Genomic DNA, 14,764 nt, shown 5'->3' with positions numbered 1-14,764 from the left:
AACATAGGTTTTAACATTTCTGCTAACAATCGTTCTTTTCTTATTTTCCAAATACTTTATTTGTTTTTAAACCGTCTGGAACTCGACAAATGTAGTCGCTGTTCGCGCACGAGAGTTTGATTTTTTCGGTACAAAGCGGACTAAATTATTCCGTGCAAGGTAATGGGGTCAGGAGTCATGCTGCAGCCATAAACAGCACGTGATACATGTTTGCATGTGTACTCTACCGGGGATTGTTTTGCCAGCCACTGACGACGGGCCCCATTCGTCACCGTTCTTCCCGGGTTCGAGAGAACGCTCTCGTTCGGGTCGTATCCTGCTCGGGACGGGTTTCGTTTCTGGCAATATGTGAGAAAAGGGGATGCGAGCCTTAGTTTGCGATGAGAAGAATTCAATTTCCGGACATAGAAGTGTGACCATGGGGGGGCCACAGCAGGGGGGGGGGGGGGGGGGTGCTTCACAGCAGGCTCCGACGAGTATCTTACGCGTTGGTTTCGAACCCGCTTCAGGGAGCGGGACGCTGGGGAACACCGTTCGGGAACACTCGAAATGTTCTAATGAATGCAAAAAGGTCCCATTGATATGCCGGTCATGTGCTGCCGGTTCGGTGGCGTGTTGGTGGAAGGTAATGGGTAACGAAAAAGAATAACTTTTGCCGTGATGTACGCTAACATTTGATAAAATTTACGACCACGTTTAACTAAACATGTTTGTAGATGTTTAAACGAATGAACTCTGGTACCCGGCGTTCTTGCGGAGTGTTAGAGATGTGGGAAAAAAAGAAGAAATACCACAGCAATTCCCCTGGGTCACATTTCATCATGAATCTCTGGTGTAGAAGGGCAGATTATTTTCCCTACAGAAAACTGATTCAGTTAAGATGAAGGAGTCTAGCCTTGCCTAGATTGGGGGCTGCAGGGGTACGAAATTCATGTGAACGGAAAGTGGATGAATAACAAAATATAGGCGCAAGAAATATTATCGCTTGAAGCCTCGTCTGCTATCTAATGATATTTGATTTTGTTTGTTATTTGTTTACCTTTTATTACACATTTTTGTTCCATACTTGTTGTTCAGATTTGTTCATATGAAACAGTTGGTCAATATGTGTCTTTTGGAGTCGGTAAAGCATATTCCTCTACCATTGTTGGCGCCGCAGCCGTTCCTTGGCGCTCGCTTTCCAACTCTCTAAAGAAGTATGCCATACTGCATACTTGGGAATTCATGCCCTCTAACATATGCAGATCTACGGCCACGTTATGATATTTTTGTTGAATTTACCACTACCGGCTACTCAGTTTCCAGTTTTCCATCCGCGAAGCCGAACTTTTGGCCAGGCCTAGTTCATTTATGATACGTGCTCGAAGCGGCGTACCCAACGCGTGTAGCTTCACTGCCGTGCGGTGGAAATTCATATGGAAATGAAGCAATTTTTCGCAGCTTCAAAACGGCCTGGGTGCCTTTTGATTGCTTCGCTTTGTAAGCGAACGGTGGCGGAACTTGTAGCTATGGTGTGTCTGGGATCGATTTTCTTCCAAAGCGATGTTTTACTTGCTCAAGAACTATATAGTTTGTTTCAGGATGGAAAATGAGAAACACGTTATGTACATCACTTTACTTTCTTCAAATTGTTTTGTGAGAATCCGATCTTACATGTACTGGAGAACATTCTTAAAAGAAAATTTTGTGTTTCCCTTTTAAAAACGTTATGAAATGATATGTGTTCTGTTGAATAAATATACCGTAAACTGCTCACTTATATGAATTGCCGATCACTTAACAGCACAAGTGGTCTTCGTCATCTAGGTAACCGTGGCTATTTTGAAAATATTTCTATTTGTAATGCCGATTGGGATCGTTTCTTTTCCAAACATGATTATCTATCTATAGAGGCACAAAAATTGCCCAAACTTTGACTATTCTTACCTTGGGAAATTATGGGCTTTCAATTAGAGTTATGGTTATGAAATGATGTTACGTACGCTTCCATATGAATTCACTTCGCAAGCCAAAGTGGGGGGAGAAAACAAACGACGTGTCAAGCCGGATCTGCGATGCAACATCAGCCCCGGCAGCAGCATTAACTGTCACTCGAGAGCGCTTCGGGAGGCTTAGGATGGAATAATCGGGGCTTGGTGCCCGCTTTCGTGGAGTGACGGTTTACTTACGGGACTACGCACCTCAGGGACGCCGGCATACTCCAGTGGAACGACAGTGGGATGTTGAAAACACAAACTGTGCGAATAATAACGCGTGTTTGCTGACGAGTCGTGATACGAACGAAATAAAAAGCGTTCCCTCATATTGCAGGAGAGTGTCCCAAAGGAGGACGCTCTTGAAGATTTGTTTGGAAGCCTCCCTAAGTAAGCATCGCACGAAATCTTCCTTGGGTATAACTTATAATGCTGGTCTGGCTTGTGACAGATAATAAAACATTGGCATTTCATTCCCTTTGTTTGCGCGCGCTTTTTGAAGTGATTTTTCGCATAATGATGATACTATTTCTAGGCGTTTTATTACTTTAATACAATATCGACAGTGGAACACGCTAGTTAAGGTTTTCCGTACTTTTAATAACTTTCTGCATAATTTCATTTCAGACTTGAAACGCGAGGCAACAATATGTCACATGTTGAAACATCCACACATTGTCGAGCTACTGGAAACGTACAGCTCCGAGGGAATGTTGTACATGGTGTTCGAATAGTAAGTATGATTTATATTGCTTGTCGTTATCCTCTTTACAGTACAATCTCCGTTTGACGTTCTTTGATTATGCCAAAAAATTAGTTGATGATGCGCTTTTTGAACATAACTAAAGTAAATAGTTAGTGATAAATATAAATTTAAAGAGTTTTGCATAATATATTTAAGAAAAATCCTTATTTACAATATATTATATATTATTTAATAATTCAGTTAAGTTTTAAAGTGTTCGTATAAAATGGAACTCTAGACAATTTAACAATCTTATCCTTCCTCCGAAAATAGAATGATTTTTTTTTTATTTTTCGCACCTAGAATGAGATTCTTGGCTTAATGAGCTTATCAAAAGTTAGACAAAAAACATACTGAAGTAAAAAAGTAGCCATACAACCGTATCTACAGAATGTTTGGATCAAGTTGCATGAAAGAATGAAATTGAAAGTGTTAAAATTCAATACTTTGATATTTTTGGTAATGACGTCGGCGCATCAAATCTTTTTATAAATTTGATATATGGTTTTAGCCATAATTATTATGGTTTGCAACATTAGTTTTTTGCTGTATTTCTAGGGTATGTCACTCACCATACCAATACTTTTGGTTTTGTGCTGCCAAAGCAATCAAACCTACAATGTTGTAAACTCCGTCTGGGCGGTTTGATGAGGTATCGAAAGCATACGCACCGTTTTTGCCTTTTTAAAGATTTGATTATGCAGGCTTGGGTTGATTGGAAATTCAGCAGTTTCTTCAATGCACAGCCATCGAACCCTTTTATGTTTTTATGGGCTATATTATGCATTTAAGTGTGTGCTTATTCGAGCGTGACGCGCCTGGAAGCTATAAAGCAGACAGGCTGGCAAACGAACCAATCTTGTCTTATGGCAGCATAGTTGAATTTGAACTCGAGTTGAAAAAAAAAACATAACGAAGACGTCGAAACACTCACATTGATGCACACATTTTCGGTAGGCCATGCTGAATTTTGCAATGTTTATCTTACCGTATATCTCTTTTATGATTATGGATAAATTCCGGCTCACTCCACTCGAGAATGGATCGCAACACCAAAAGCGACATAATGTTGTAGGCTCTTCACTCCCTCGGTCGAACAGGATATGAACGCTTGACCTTTCCACACCATGCCTTGTTGCTTTCCCGGCTTTTCCTTCCCGGTTGCGATGTTCGAAGTAAGTGATAGGTTTTAAACATTCGCCTCCAATACAGAGCGGGCAGCGTTCCTTATGTGTGTTGTCCTGTTTTGGAATAAAATTGACTTCGAAAAATGGTTACAAGCATAATTTTCCGTCGAATCATCGTAAGTGGATTGTTGTCCGGGGGCCGCCATTGTCGATATCTTTCCTCCGTTTTCCGGAGCCCAGGAAGATTGACCAAGCGTCGGAAACCAATCCGCTGACTCAGAGCTTATCCATCGTCCAACAGCGATAGCATGCAAACAGCTTCTGAGAATGAACCTACCGCCATTGGCTAAGGAGGAGGTCAACGAAGCCAACGGAGAGAAAGAGGCTGACCATGTCCAGCCCTTATTTGTACTGAGCACAGATTTTGGTCAATCAACTCGTTTTCGATTCACTTCGGTCAATGATTTCTATCCGGCCTGATTGCTCGCTTTGTGGGTAAAATCTGGAAAGTTTTACTCGTTATTCCAACCACCTTTCGTTTCCACTTCTTTAACTATGGCACCGATTGGCATCCTCCCGTCCCGTGTCGTCAAGACACTTTTCCACAGCAGCGTTTTTTTCCTGAACCAGCGTGGCCTGGAATCTTTCAACACTGATCGAATTAGCGTAATTAGATTTTGCTCAAAAGCTCGTTCGCTCCGGGTTGAAGTGTTTGCTGCTGGCTACTTGTCGTGAATGATGCTGTGCAGTGGCCCTGTTTGCACAGCAGCGTTTGTTTCCGGCTCTCATTTTGATCACAATACCCTCCGTGGCCGTGAAGGGTGGCGAGAAGGGTGGAACAAACTCGGCTCCCATTTCAAATGCAAAAAGGCATCGAACGTGGTCGTTAAGGAAATACTACGCAAAACTGCACCAACGCCACAGGATCCGGGATAACTTTGTTCGTTTTGGTTCAGCGCCGTGGGTGGTGGGAAGGTGAAGGGTGAGCCAGAACAGAATTAAAACTATTTCAATAACAATATAAGTGTCTCCTCGAGGAGAAAACTTTTGACTCCTTTCGGCGTGAGAATGTACCGTGGTGGCGTACAACTTTTACCATCGGGCCGCCGTCGAGTGGCACCGGCACAATGCCAGGCGGCCAACAACATACTTTCATGCCAAATAAAACGCACTTCCCAGGGGTCTTATACGGGTGTTGTGTGCTGCCTGGGGGTCGTTACATGGCTATCGGGGGGCGCAGTTTCCTCTCGGTGAGAGAGTGAACAACCCTGAAGCGTTAGAGGAAGACATTTTCGGGTACAATTGGAATTGAATTTATATGGTTATGGGTGGATTGTAAACATTTAAATTCATTTCAACGGTCGAGGTGATAAACCGTGCCGTTATGGGTGTGTGTGTGTGGGTTACGCCTGGTTATGGCCTGTAAGGAAACCATACAACATTAGGAAATTATTATTATTATATCTTTTCGGAAAGATTTTCGTGTGATTTCTTGTTCTCGTTTCTTTAGTTAAAATGTAACAGTAAACATTAGACGTATTTTTAATTCTTCTGCAGTTTTGCAAACGTGTTTCAAAAAGGAATTAATTTTATCAATATGATTTGTTTTGTTTAGTTTATAATTTGAAAACTTCGCAATTTCGCAAAACAAATTTTTCGTAATGATCATGCGCGTGTTCATTTTATTTTCTCTAAGACGAACGTGTATATATTTTCTGCACGTTGCTAAATGTTGAAAGTCACGTGCCCGGTTCCTAAATTGCGCGAAATACAGATTGATTGTTTCCCATTGCCTGCATCTGCAAGTGCTTAAGGTTCGGTGCAAATGTGCTAACATTTTTCGAACCAATCGTAACAATCAAGATGAGAACAGTTTTTTTTCTCTATTTTGCATCAAACCCATTTCGCAAGAGAACCACCCCGTGAAGGTCTTATGGTAGGAAAAATTGCCTGGATTTAGTATGGCCGTTTTTCAAGCTTTTCGAAATATGAGTTTGAGCTTTTCCTGCCTGTCTGATGCCACGTTTGGCGTTTCGTTCGGCGTAGAAATTGGGTTCGCATGACTCCAATTCTGAGAGATTTTTTTTTTCCTTTTTTTCGGTGGGTGTGCCAGCTTTGCCATGGTCTGCCGGGAGGCTAGTAACACCGATTGCAATGTAACCATCAAGCACCCAAAATCGATCGTGATGGCTTACTGCGCCCGGAATGTTCGGGAATGGCATTTTGTTGGAACGCGCCGTCCGTACTGTGATGTGTCGATTGTCATGTGAGCGTATGAAGGTTTACGTTGGAAAAACGTGCTTCGATTTACGGAAATAAGATTTCACGCGTTGGTTCGTTTGTTGGTTGGAAAATGAGAATATGATTATTTGGGAGAATAACCATTACACGAGCAGCGAAAAGGATCAATTGTATAATTTCATTAAGTTAACAACTTTCATCGTTTTTTTTTTCTTCGGGATGGCTTTATGTTTTACCGTACTTTGGGCATTGGTCTCTCTGTGACAAAAAATGTAAAATGTTCCTAATGAAGAAAAAGGATGTTTTTAGCTTGATTGATTTAGTCAAATTAATCAGTCCAATAATGTTTCATCGTATTTAACACCCGCAAAGTGATAGACGAATAAATTTCGCGCGGTTTCCCCGTTTTGTAGAAGTCACAGCAATCAGGGTTTCATCAAGATTCTCATTTGCAAAGCACAAGCGCGCGCTTTGAGCGAATCGAATGGTATCGCTTGCGTCGGATGTCGACCGTACGCTTGAATCCTTCTGATTACCATATTTTATCATTCTTAATTACCCATTGCGGTGGTAGGACACTGGCCAATGTAGCTCGTCGCCAAAGCCAGTGCGATAGTTGAAACAAAGTGGGTGGGTGTTGGTTCGTCCCAGCGGATGGTGACTGCTTGGTGTGCTTCCCCATCCCATCCGGCTGTTTTATCTTCTCAGCAAAAATATCGTAAAGCGCAGAAATCATGATCGATCGATGGACGACGGTGATTGGATGAGTCGTAAATTTGTTAGTTTCTTGTTACGCGTCACTCGAACTGTCGGTTTGGCCACATTTTGGAAAACAGACCATCCATTCAGCCCCCTTGGAACTTTCGATTGCCATCTTATTTGTTGTTCAAGTTGGAGTTTACTCATACAATATGTCGTTTTTCTTTCTTTTCTTTTCCTATCGCCGCTTCGAAACGTTTCGCTTCATCTTCACATTGCGTCTCTCGTATCATCAGCATGGAAGGATCGGATATTTGCTTCGAAGTGGTACGCCGGGCCGTGGCAGGCTTTGTTTATAGTGAAGCTGTAGCATGGTAAGTATAGGGTTTCATTCGGTTCGGGACATTAGATCACTTGGTGGGTTGGTGAACTCGAAGCTTATTTTGTTAAGATGAATGATTTCACAACCATCTATCTGTCTTATGTTAATAGATGGTAGTAGAGTTGATGCCAGATGTCATTAAAGAGATGATATTTTACAGCGTAGATGATTAATCGTGATTGTGAGTCGTATCTGCAGTTTCGATCGATAAATGCCATGATTTCTGGCCATCCTTTTCATTTTCACAGCGTAAATGATTCCACAAAAAAGAACTACGATGGTAATTATAATATAATTATTTAAATTGTTAGATTTTATTGTTTTTCTTTTGCATTGTTTCGCATTTGAGCCAAAGAGTGTTGTAATTGAGAATTGATTTTGAAGTGTTTTTTGCAATCTGTAAAATATATTAATATTGTTGCTAAAATGGTTTATGGTTTACCATGAATGATTAAAGAGTTTCGCTTCCTCGGATGTGTCCAAGCAAGAGTTTTAGTGCGAAAGTAATTTTGGAATTGTTTAAGCGATACCATGCACGGTGAGAACAATGAACTTAGAATTGAAGTGCTGACATAACGCCTGATGCTCGATGGTACCGATTTTCCACCCGGCTTGGGATCCAACCACGTCCGCTAATCGATTTTCCCTACTCGTGTTTGTTGATGCGTACGTTTTATTTCCAGCCACTACATGCGTCAAATACTGGAGGCATTGCGCTACTGCCACGAGAACGATATCATTCATCGCGATGTCCGGCCGGCCTGCGCGCTGCTGGCCACCGCAGATAACTCGGCACCCGTCAAGCTTGGTGGCTTCGGTTCGGCGGTTCAGCTTCCCAGCGGACGGGATTCGGTGGAGACGCACGGTGAGTGTTAAAATTCGGGTGTGAAAGAAACCATACGGGGCGGAGTTAGTGGGAAACGAGTTTCGATCATTTTCGTGACTTTATGCGTGTGTACGTGTGTTTTTGAATGTTTCCAGCAGCTTGATCGCTCGGCAGTTGAGCGTTTTCCGTTTCAATGGAGTAAGTGTTTTTTTGTTCCAGACATTGATTTGTTCCGAGTTTGATTTGGCGTTTTAATCGAGGGTGGCTACAGGTTAGATTGATGGACGTCTGAATAGAGGAATTAATGATAATCTTTTCACAGTACTTCAATCACTGCAAAATGTTATCGAAGAATGCCTTTAATAATTTTAAGATAAAATCATTTAATTGGTTTCCGGTCGATTTTGTTTTGTTACAGTGACTCGTTAAATAGCTTGAGTTTATAAACCCTTTTTTTACAAATTTAAATGCAAAAAAATCAGTTCAATTCAGACAAATATTATTTTGTTTGTATAATGGAGACGCCTGGTCAATCTTAAATGGAGGCGCATGGTCTTTTGTAGTGTTGAAATATTCCCATTATTTTTGGGCTCATTCAGATTGAAAATTTCAACCGACAAATTGTAAAACAAATTTGACATGCGTTTGTAAAAAAACACTTCGTTTTGCTACAAAACGTATGCCATTGCTCATCGGATTTTTATTCCTTCCGAAAAGAAAAAAAAGGGTAATGAGTCACGGAATGGTGATGAATTTTTGTGATGGTTTCCTTTGACGCTGACTGTAAATTAGCCAATGAAACATACGTCGGTAGCACGTAATTTGATGTTATCTGAGTTTTCCCATTTTTATCACTTAATGTCAACCTCTCGCAGGCCGACAAATCCAGCCTGTTCTGTCGGCTATGAAGGGGCAATTACAGCTGTTACCGGACGGTGACGGAAGATAATTAATAGGAGGCTTCACGCGCAGAATTAATAAAGGGGTTCAACGTGAAATTAATGGATGTTTCACACGGTTGGGGTGGAAAGAGAATGCTTGTCGTGCGGGTAAGCGGTATGTTGCAAAAAGTTTACTGTGGACTTCATTTTTTATTACCTTCAATAGAAATCAATGAGAGAAAGCAAGGATAGATAAAGTTGGGAAAAGGTTAACCCAGAAAAGGGTCGTGAGATAGCGGTGTATGTTGGAACGTTTAACAGTTTGCCGGAAGTCTGTTACCGGAGGTGGTTGTGAAATTTTCGGGTAACGGCGTTCGAAGGTTAGACCGTGTTTTGCCATGTGTTGCTTGTCGGTTTCGAGAACCGCGTTTTCGCTAAACGGTGAACCCTCGGTGGTCTTTTCTTGAGTGAACCTTCTTATTGTGTAACAGTCAGTTCGGTTTAAAATGATGTAAATGTTCGTTGACCCATACCAGGGATGAAATGGTATCATGTACATGAATATAATTCAATGAATGAATGAAGATGAAGTAAACGTAACTGACCCGTTCTGATCGTCCCTTTTAAACCAATTTTTGTTTATCATAGAAAAAGTTGAGTTTTCTTGGTATAAACAGTACACGAACTTTTGATTTGATGTATATTAAAACAAATTTCACACTTCGGTTTGTTTTTAGCCAATTTAAATATGAACAATTCTAAAAGTTGGTAGTGTGAAAAATTATTCTCATACATTTTATATTAAAATCTTATACCAGTTATGAATCGATAAAATTTTACAGTTTTGTTTGATAAATTACCAACTATATTGGAATGATATTTCGAAACTGTAGCAAATCTTTGTATTTCACAACCAAACTTTTTAACATCATTACCATATTTCTGACTCTCACCGCGTCTGTTCTCTTCTCTTCCTCTTTCTTGTTTTGTTTTCCACCATCACTTCCGCTAAACCCCCACCCTGGCGTGCGAAATCTATGGGGGTTGACGATCACAAAATAAAACCATTCACAACAACATACTCATGCCCATTTCCTATCCCCGCGGGCTGCCCCATGGAAAATGAACCATGTGTCTGGTCGCAGAATCGGTCGATTCCCGTCGTTCGTTTTTGAGTCCGAGAGGAAAACTGTACCTGAAGTCAGATGGCGAGGGTAAGCAAGAAAACGCAAACCGTGTTATTCTGTTTCTGTGTGTATTCTCATGAACTATTTTCCGTTTCCGCTCGGTTGATACTCGGTATCTTGCCGTCTGGTTTTGGTTTTCTTCACGTTTTTCGCAATTCGCTTTATCTATTCATCAAGTCTGCCATGTTGCATTCGTTTTGGTTTAATTTTTATACGTTCTTTTTATCAACGTTTCGCATTGTTAGGGTTTCTCGTAACTTGGCTTCCCAGTATCGTTATCTCGTTACAAAAAAAAAAAAAAAGTTTCATCGTTGTCTCCCACGGTAACAAGGGCAAGTGCTGGGAGTTAACATATAGACATTACTTTTTTATAATCTTTCCCATCAGCACACTACTGAGCAATACACCCGCGTACACTTGGACACATGCCACACTAGGACATATATAATCATTTGTAATAAGCACTTGCACATTGTTCGCATAAGGTTTCTCAACACATTTATCTTTGAGTACCATTGTAATATATTCGGAGTATGTTAAAAATAATTGTGGATTCTTTTGTGTGATGGATCGTATTCTGAATACCATTGTTCGTACATTGTTTTACGTCTTCTATTTTCTTCCGTATCCTTTAAAAATCTTTCGTAACATGATCTCCAGACAGCTAGAATTGAATTGCGTTTCCCACCATGCTGTTCAATGTTGACCAAGCAAAGCAATATATTTTATCGACTGTAGAAACGATTCGTTTATTTTCTGTTTGACTTGTTTTGCGTAATTTCACGAAATACGCAAACCTGAATCAGCTCCTTATTCTAATGGAACACCGGATGGTCCAAATTTTTCCTACGTTCAAACAAGCCCTCGAAAGCGGAGCAAAATAAACGTTCAAGTTTCGAGCTGTAGCACGCCCACTTGCCTTCCGATCATCAAAGCTACGAAAAGAACATTCGGTTTATTGAAGTGCCAAATCGCCGTTTTCCAGCAGCTTTGGCAAAGCCTTGAGCTCTGCCTCGATTGCGGTTACAGATATTTGCATGAAATGAGAAAAGTTTTACGTGAATAAACCACTAAATGGTCATGTCAGCTTTCCTTTTGCTGTGACTTTTGACGTCGGCATCGATTTCCACTTTCTTCGTGTGCGCTGTGGGAGGTGACAAGTATTCTTTACATTTTTGCATACAAATAAAGCCAACTTCTAGTTGCTGTTGACTGTGTTTATGTTGGTTTTGACGCTGTACCAAACCAGTTTGGTGCAAAAATGTCCAGCTGAGAAGTTATGGTTTTATGCGGGTATAATAAATCATAATGTTGGTATTCACACATCTTATCATTTTTATTTAAGCTGTTTTAAATTCATTTTGTCTGTAGTCCTCTGGTTTGTTTGTCAGTTAATTAACGTAAGTTTTTTAAAAGAGGATAATTTCTTTGAAGGAAAAATGATTTGATTTCAAAGTAGAGGAAATAATATTCAATTAAACTATAATACTTTCCCATGTATAAAAAATACGCTTTGTAAATTGCGAAATGACAAATGTTCACCTAGCAGGTTTTAAAAAATTTGACAGAACAATGTCATTGAAGCACAGAATAAGTATAACATCATGTCTCAATAAACAATGTTTACATTAAATTATACTCAACAGAACCCTTAGAAGTTTTACAATTCTAACGAGTAGATCTAGATGGAGTATGAAAATATCATTTAAATAAGTGCTTGAAATTATATCAAACTGAGGATGTCTTAACATACACACATATATCATACAATAGTTTGTAATCGGCTTGTGTATACTAGAAAAAAAAAATAAAAAACGCATACTCACAATATTTTAAAAACTTACTGCAAAACCTGTTGGAAGCACCACTGCCTGTCTGGGCATAAAACTGCGTAAAACTTTGTTGTGGTGTTTCACTGCGGAAGATACAGTAAATGGGCTATCCTACGCAAATAATAATCAGAATAGAAGCATCTCCCATCGTCCGTTTGTAGTATCATAGTTTGAGCATGGGTTCAGAAACTTTTACCGGTACTTAACGATACCCCATGTTTGTTTCTTAAATATTTAGAAAGTAGAATTCTACCGTTGAGTGGGTGGTGCTATCGGTTAACATCGGTAGAGGCCACCCTGGTGAAGTGTGTTACCAAAACTAGTTAGTCGGCCGGACATTGGGCTTGGAGCTAGGGAATTGTGGTTGCACGAGGATTTTTGGTAACGGCTGTGAACACTAAGTTCTGCCGACTCGTTTCGCTAAGATAAGGAATAAATGGCGGTGATGAGGATTGAAAACGTAGTGCGAGAAAGTCTATCCCCTTTTCACAACAAGTTACAGGAAGAGCCGACGTGAAAAGGGCTTAGGAGTTGTGACTGGTTTTGGTTTTGCACATTTCTTTGAATAATCGTACGTCTCTGGCCAGGCATGAAATTGAAAGTTTTGATGATAAATTAGAAACTTTGTGTAGCTGCGTTAGACAGAGGTGAATCAGGTACGGTGTAGTTGTCAGTGCAAAACGGTTTTAGGTTAACTGATTGCCAGGGTTCGGTAGGTTTGTGGAAAGCGGGAGAACATTTTGTGAGTTTCCAGCTGAAGCGGTACGCTTCGTGAAAATTGGAGCAACAAACAGAACTGAAAAAAGGTCTTGAACAAGATGTTGTAGGTTCCCATTGGGCCAGCTTCTATTTGTAGAAGATGAATAATGCAAATTGAGAAACCTGTTTGATTCGATTGAAGAAGTGTATTCTCTTGCTAGAGCGCTCCTTACATCTTTAAGTGCTTTTGAAGATTGTTCATGGTTTTTAAATATAAATTGATTCTAAGAATGGATGAAATGGTGCAGAGAAATGCTACGGTTTGAATAGACATGATGGGAAAAAGTACAAACATATCATGTTAGTTCTTATTTCTTTCGTGTAAAATTTATTGTATCATATCTTTTCCTTTTTTTAACAACAATCCACTCAAATGTTGTAACATTATTGTCTTCGCTTGATGTAAATCAGTAAGCTTGTTCTCGTACCTTTGATTGCTACCAATGAATTATCTAGGCACATTGATATCAATCCATAGTATCACGTTACGAAGCGCTTGTGTTGCGTTGTAGCTATTTCTTTTTGTCTATTTTGATACGATTGCTCAATTTGCTGCAGGTAGAACACGTCTTAAATGAATCGGGATGCTCCATTGCTGTCTGTCGTAGCCGGTCTGATGAAGGTGTCCGTTAAATAATGCCGTTGCGTGCGATTCTCGCATCACAATGTGTGCATTGATTTTGTTTCACTCAATCACGTCCTCGGCAAGTGGTTTGTGATACGGGCGAGATTAGGGCTTACCGTATCACTTACTCTTACTAGCTATCGATGAAAAATGCTTCCAACACGTGGGGAATGTGTCCCAAGATGATACTGATATCGCCCTCCCAAGGGAATGGCTGTTTTGGGTTGTTTTTTCATCCGTTTTTTTTTTTCGGCAGTGGGCTTTATCAACTTATTTCTGATACTTTCGCTCTTGCCCCTGCACCTTGCGACTATGTGGAGCTATCGTTGGCACGTTTACGGAATTCTAAATCACCATCAATTTGTCAGATGAACCTCCGACGGCTGTCGATAGCGCACCACGGTCTTGCGAGGAAAGCTTAGTGATGGGGCATTTCATCGGTACGATGGTTTTTTTCTCTCCCTCTTCTTCACTGAGTGGTCAGCGGAGGCGAGAGCTATTTCTAGATCGAAAGCTTTATTGAATCCGAAATAAGCCACTGCTTTTAGTGTTCTAGCGGCTTAAAGAAATACAAGTGGGGCAGACCATTATAGGAGCACGCATAAAAGAAGGTATCTGGTTTGGGAATACAGCATTTGAATAACTGAAGAGAAGGTGTTCCTTCTAAATTCAATTTCTACTAGTGCTTCCGTAAATCGTTCTGATTGATTGTTATAAGGGTTAATTTAGTTATATCAAACAATAAATCAAATGAATTGTGAGTTATTCAACAAGCAGTTCAATCGCATCCAAAATGTATAATGTTGTCAACAATTTCCGGATGTTATTGCTTTAATGGGTTTTGTACTCCTAATGCTGCAAAACCAATTGAGCTTCTCTGATCAATATATCGTTTGTGCCAAATATCTTTTAGTTCCTTGTAATTCCTAGGAAGATTATATGTCTCTCCAATAGACGAAAGAGCATTTAACATAAATTAAAGGCACGCATATGCACTGCAGGGTAATCGTAGTTAAGCTCACCGTCAAGCTTTTAGGAGATTTGAGTACCATTTGTATGATTTCGAGGCTATACTTATCATCCATAATAACCGAATGTTTTCAATTCTCTCTCTCTGTCTTTCATTGTCTTCTTCCGTCAACTGCAACATTCCCTGGTTGTTGTTCCTTCGTCGACGTCATCTTTGTCCAGGGCGAGTCGGATGCCCTCACTATATGGCCCCGGAGGTGGTGGCACGGCGAGTCTACGGAAAACCCTGCGACGTGTGGGGCGCTGGGGTGATGCTGCACGTGCTGTTATCGGGTCGTTTACCTTTCCACGGTTCCGGCAAACGCTTGCAGGAAGCAATCGCCAGGGGACGTGTAACGGTGAGTACGCCATCGGAGGACGTTGTCTCTCTGCCTCTGCCTCACGCTAAACCAACCGCCGATCCGTCGTCGATCCGTCGTCGATCCGACCGTCGCAGCAACCGACGTCCGATACCGAAG

At 40.7% G+C, this 14,764-nt stretch overlaps 1 protein-coding gene across 2 annotated transcripts in view; it reads left to right on the top strand.

Annotated features, from left to right (window-relative positions):
- The window catches only part of LOC131259472 (peripheral plasma membrane protein CASK), a 221,447-nt gene that overhangs the window by 44,365 nt on the left and 162,318 nt on the right, over positions 1-14,764 (top strand). The window contains exons 4-8 of one of the 2 annotated variants that reach the window (XM_058260973.1): positions 2,601-2,706; positions 7,082-7,159; positions 7,851-8,032; positions 10,020-10,088; positions 14,469-14,644. In XM_058260973.1, coding sequence (XP_058116956.1) covers positions 2,601-2,706; positions 7,082-7,159; positions 7,851-8,032; positions 10,020-10,088; positions 14,469-14,644 — 611 coding nt within the window. The remainder of the gene's footprint in view (positions 1-2,600; positions 2,707-7,081; positions 7,160-7,850; positions 8,033-10,019; positions 10,089-14,468; positions 14,645-14,764) is intronic. The other variant, XM_058260972.1, reaches the window with a different exon arrangement.

This window comes from Anopheles coustani, chromosome 3 (genome assembly GCF_943734705.1).
Source record: "Anopheles coustani chromosome 3, idAnoCousDA_361_x.2, whole genome shotgun sequence".
Classification (NCBI taxonomy): Eukaryota; Metazoa; Arthropoda; class Insecta; order Diptera; family Culicidae; genus Anopheles; species Anopheles coustani.
Note: the sequence above shows the minus strand (reverse complement) of the source record. Positions and strands in the feature narration are given on the sequence as shown.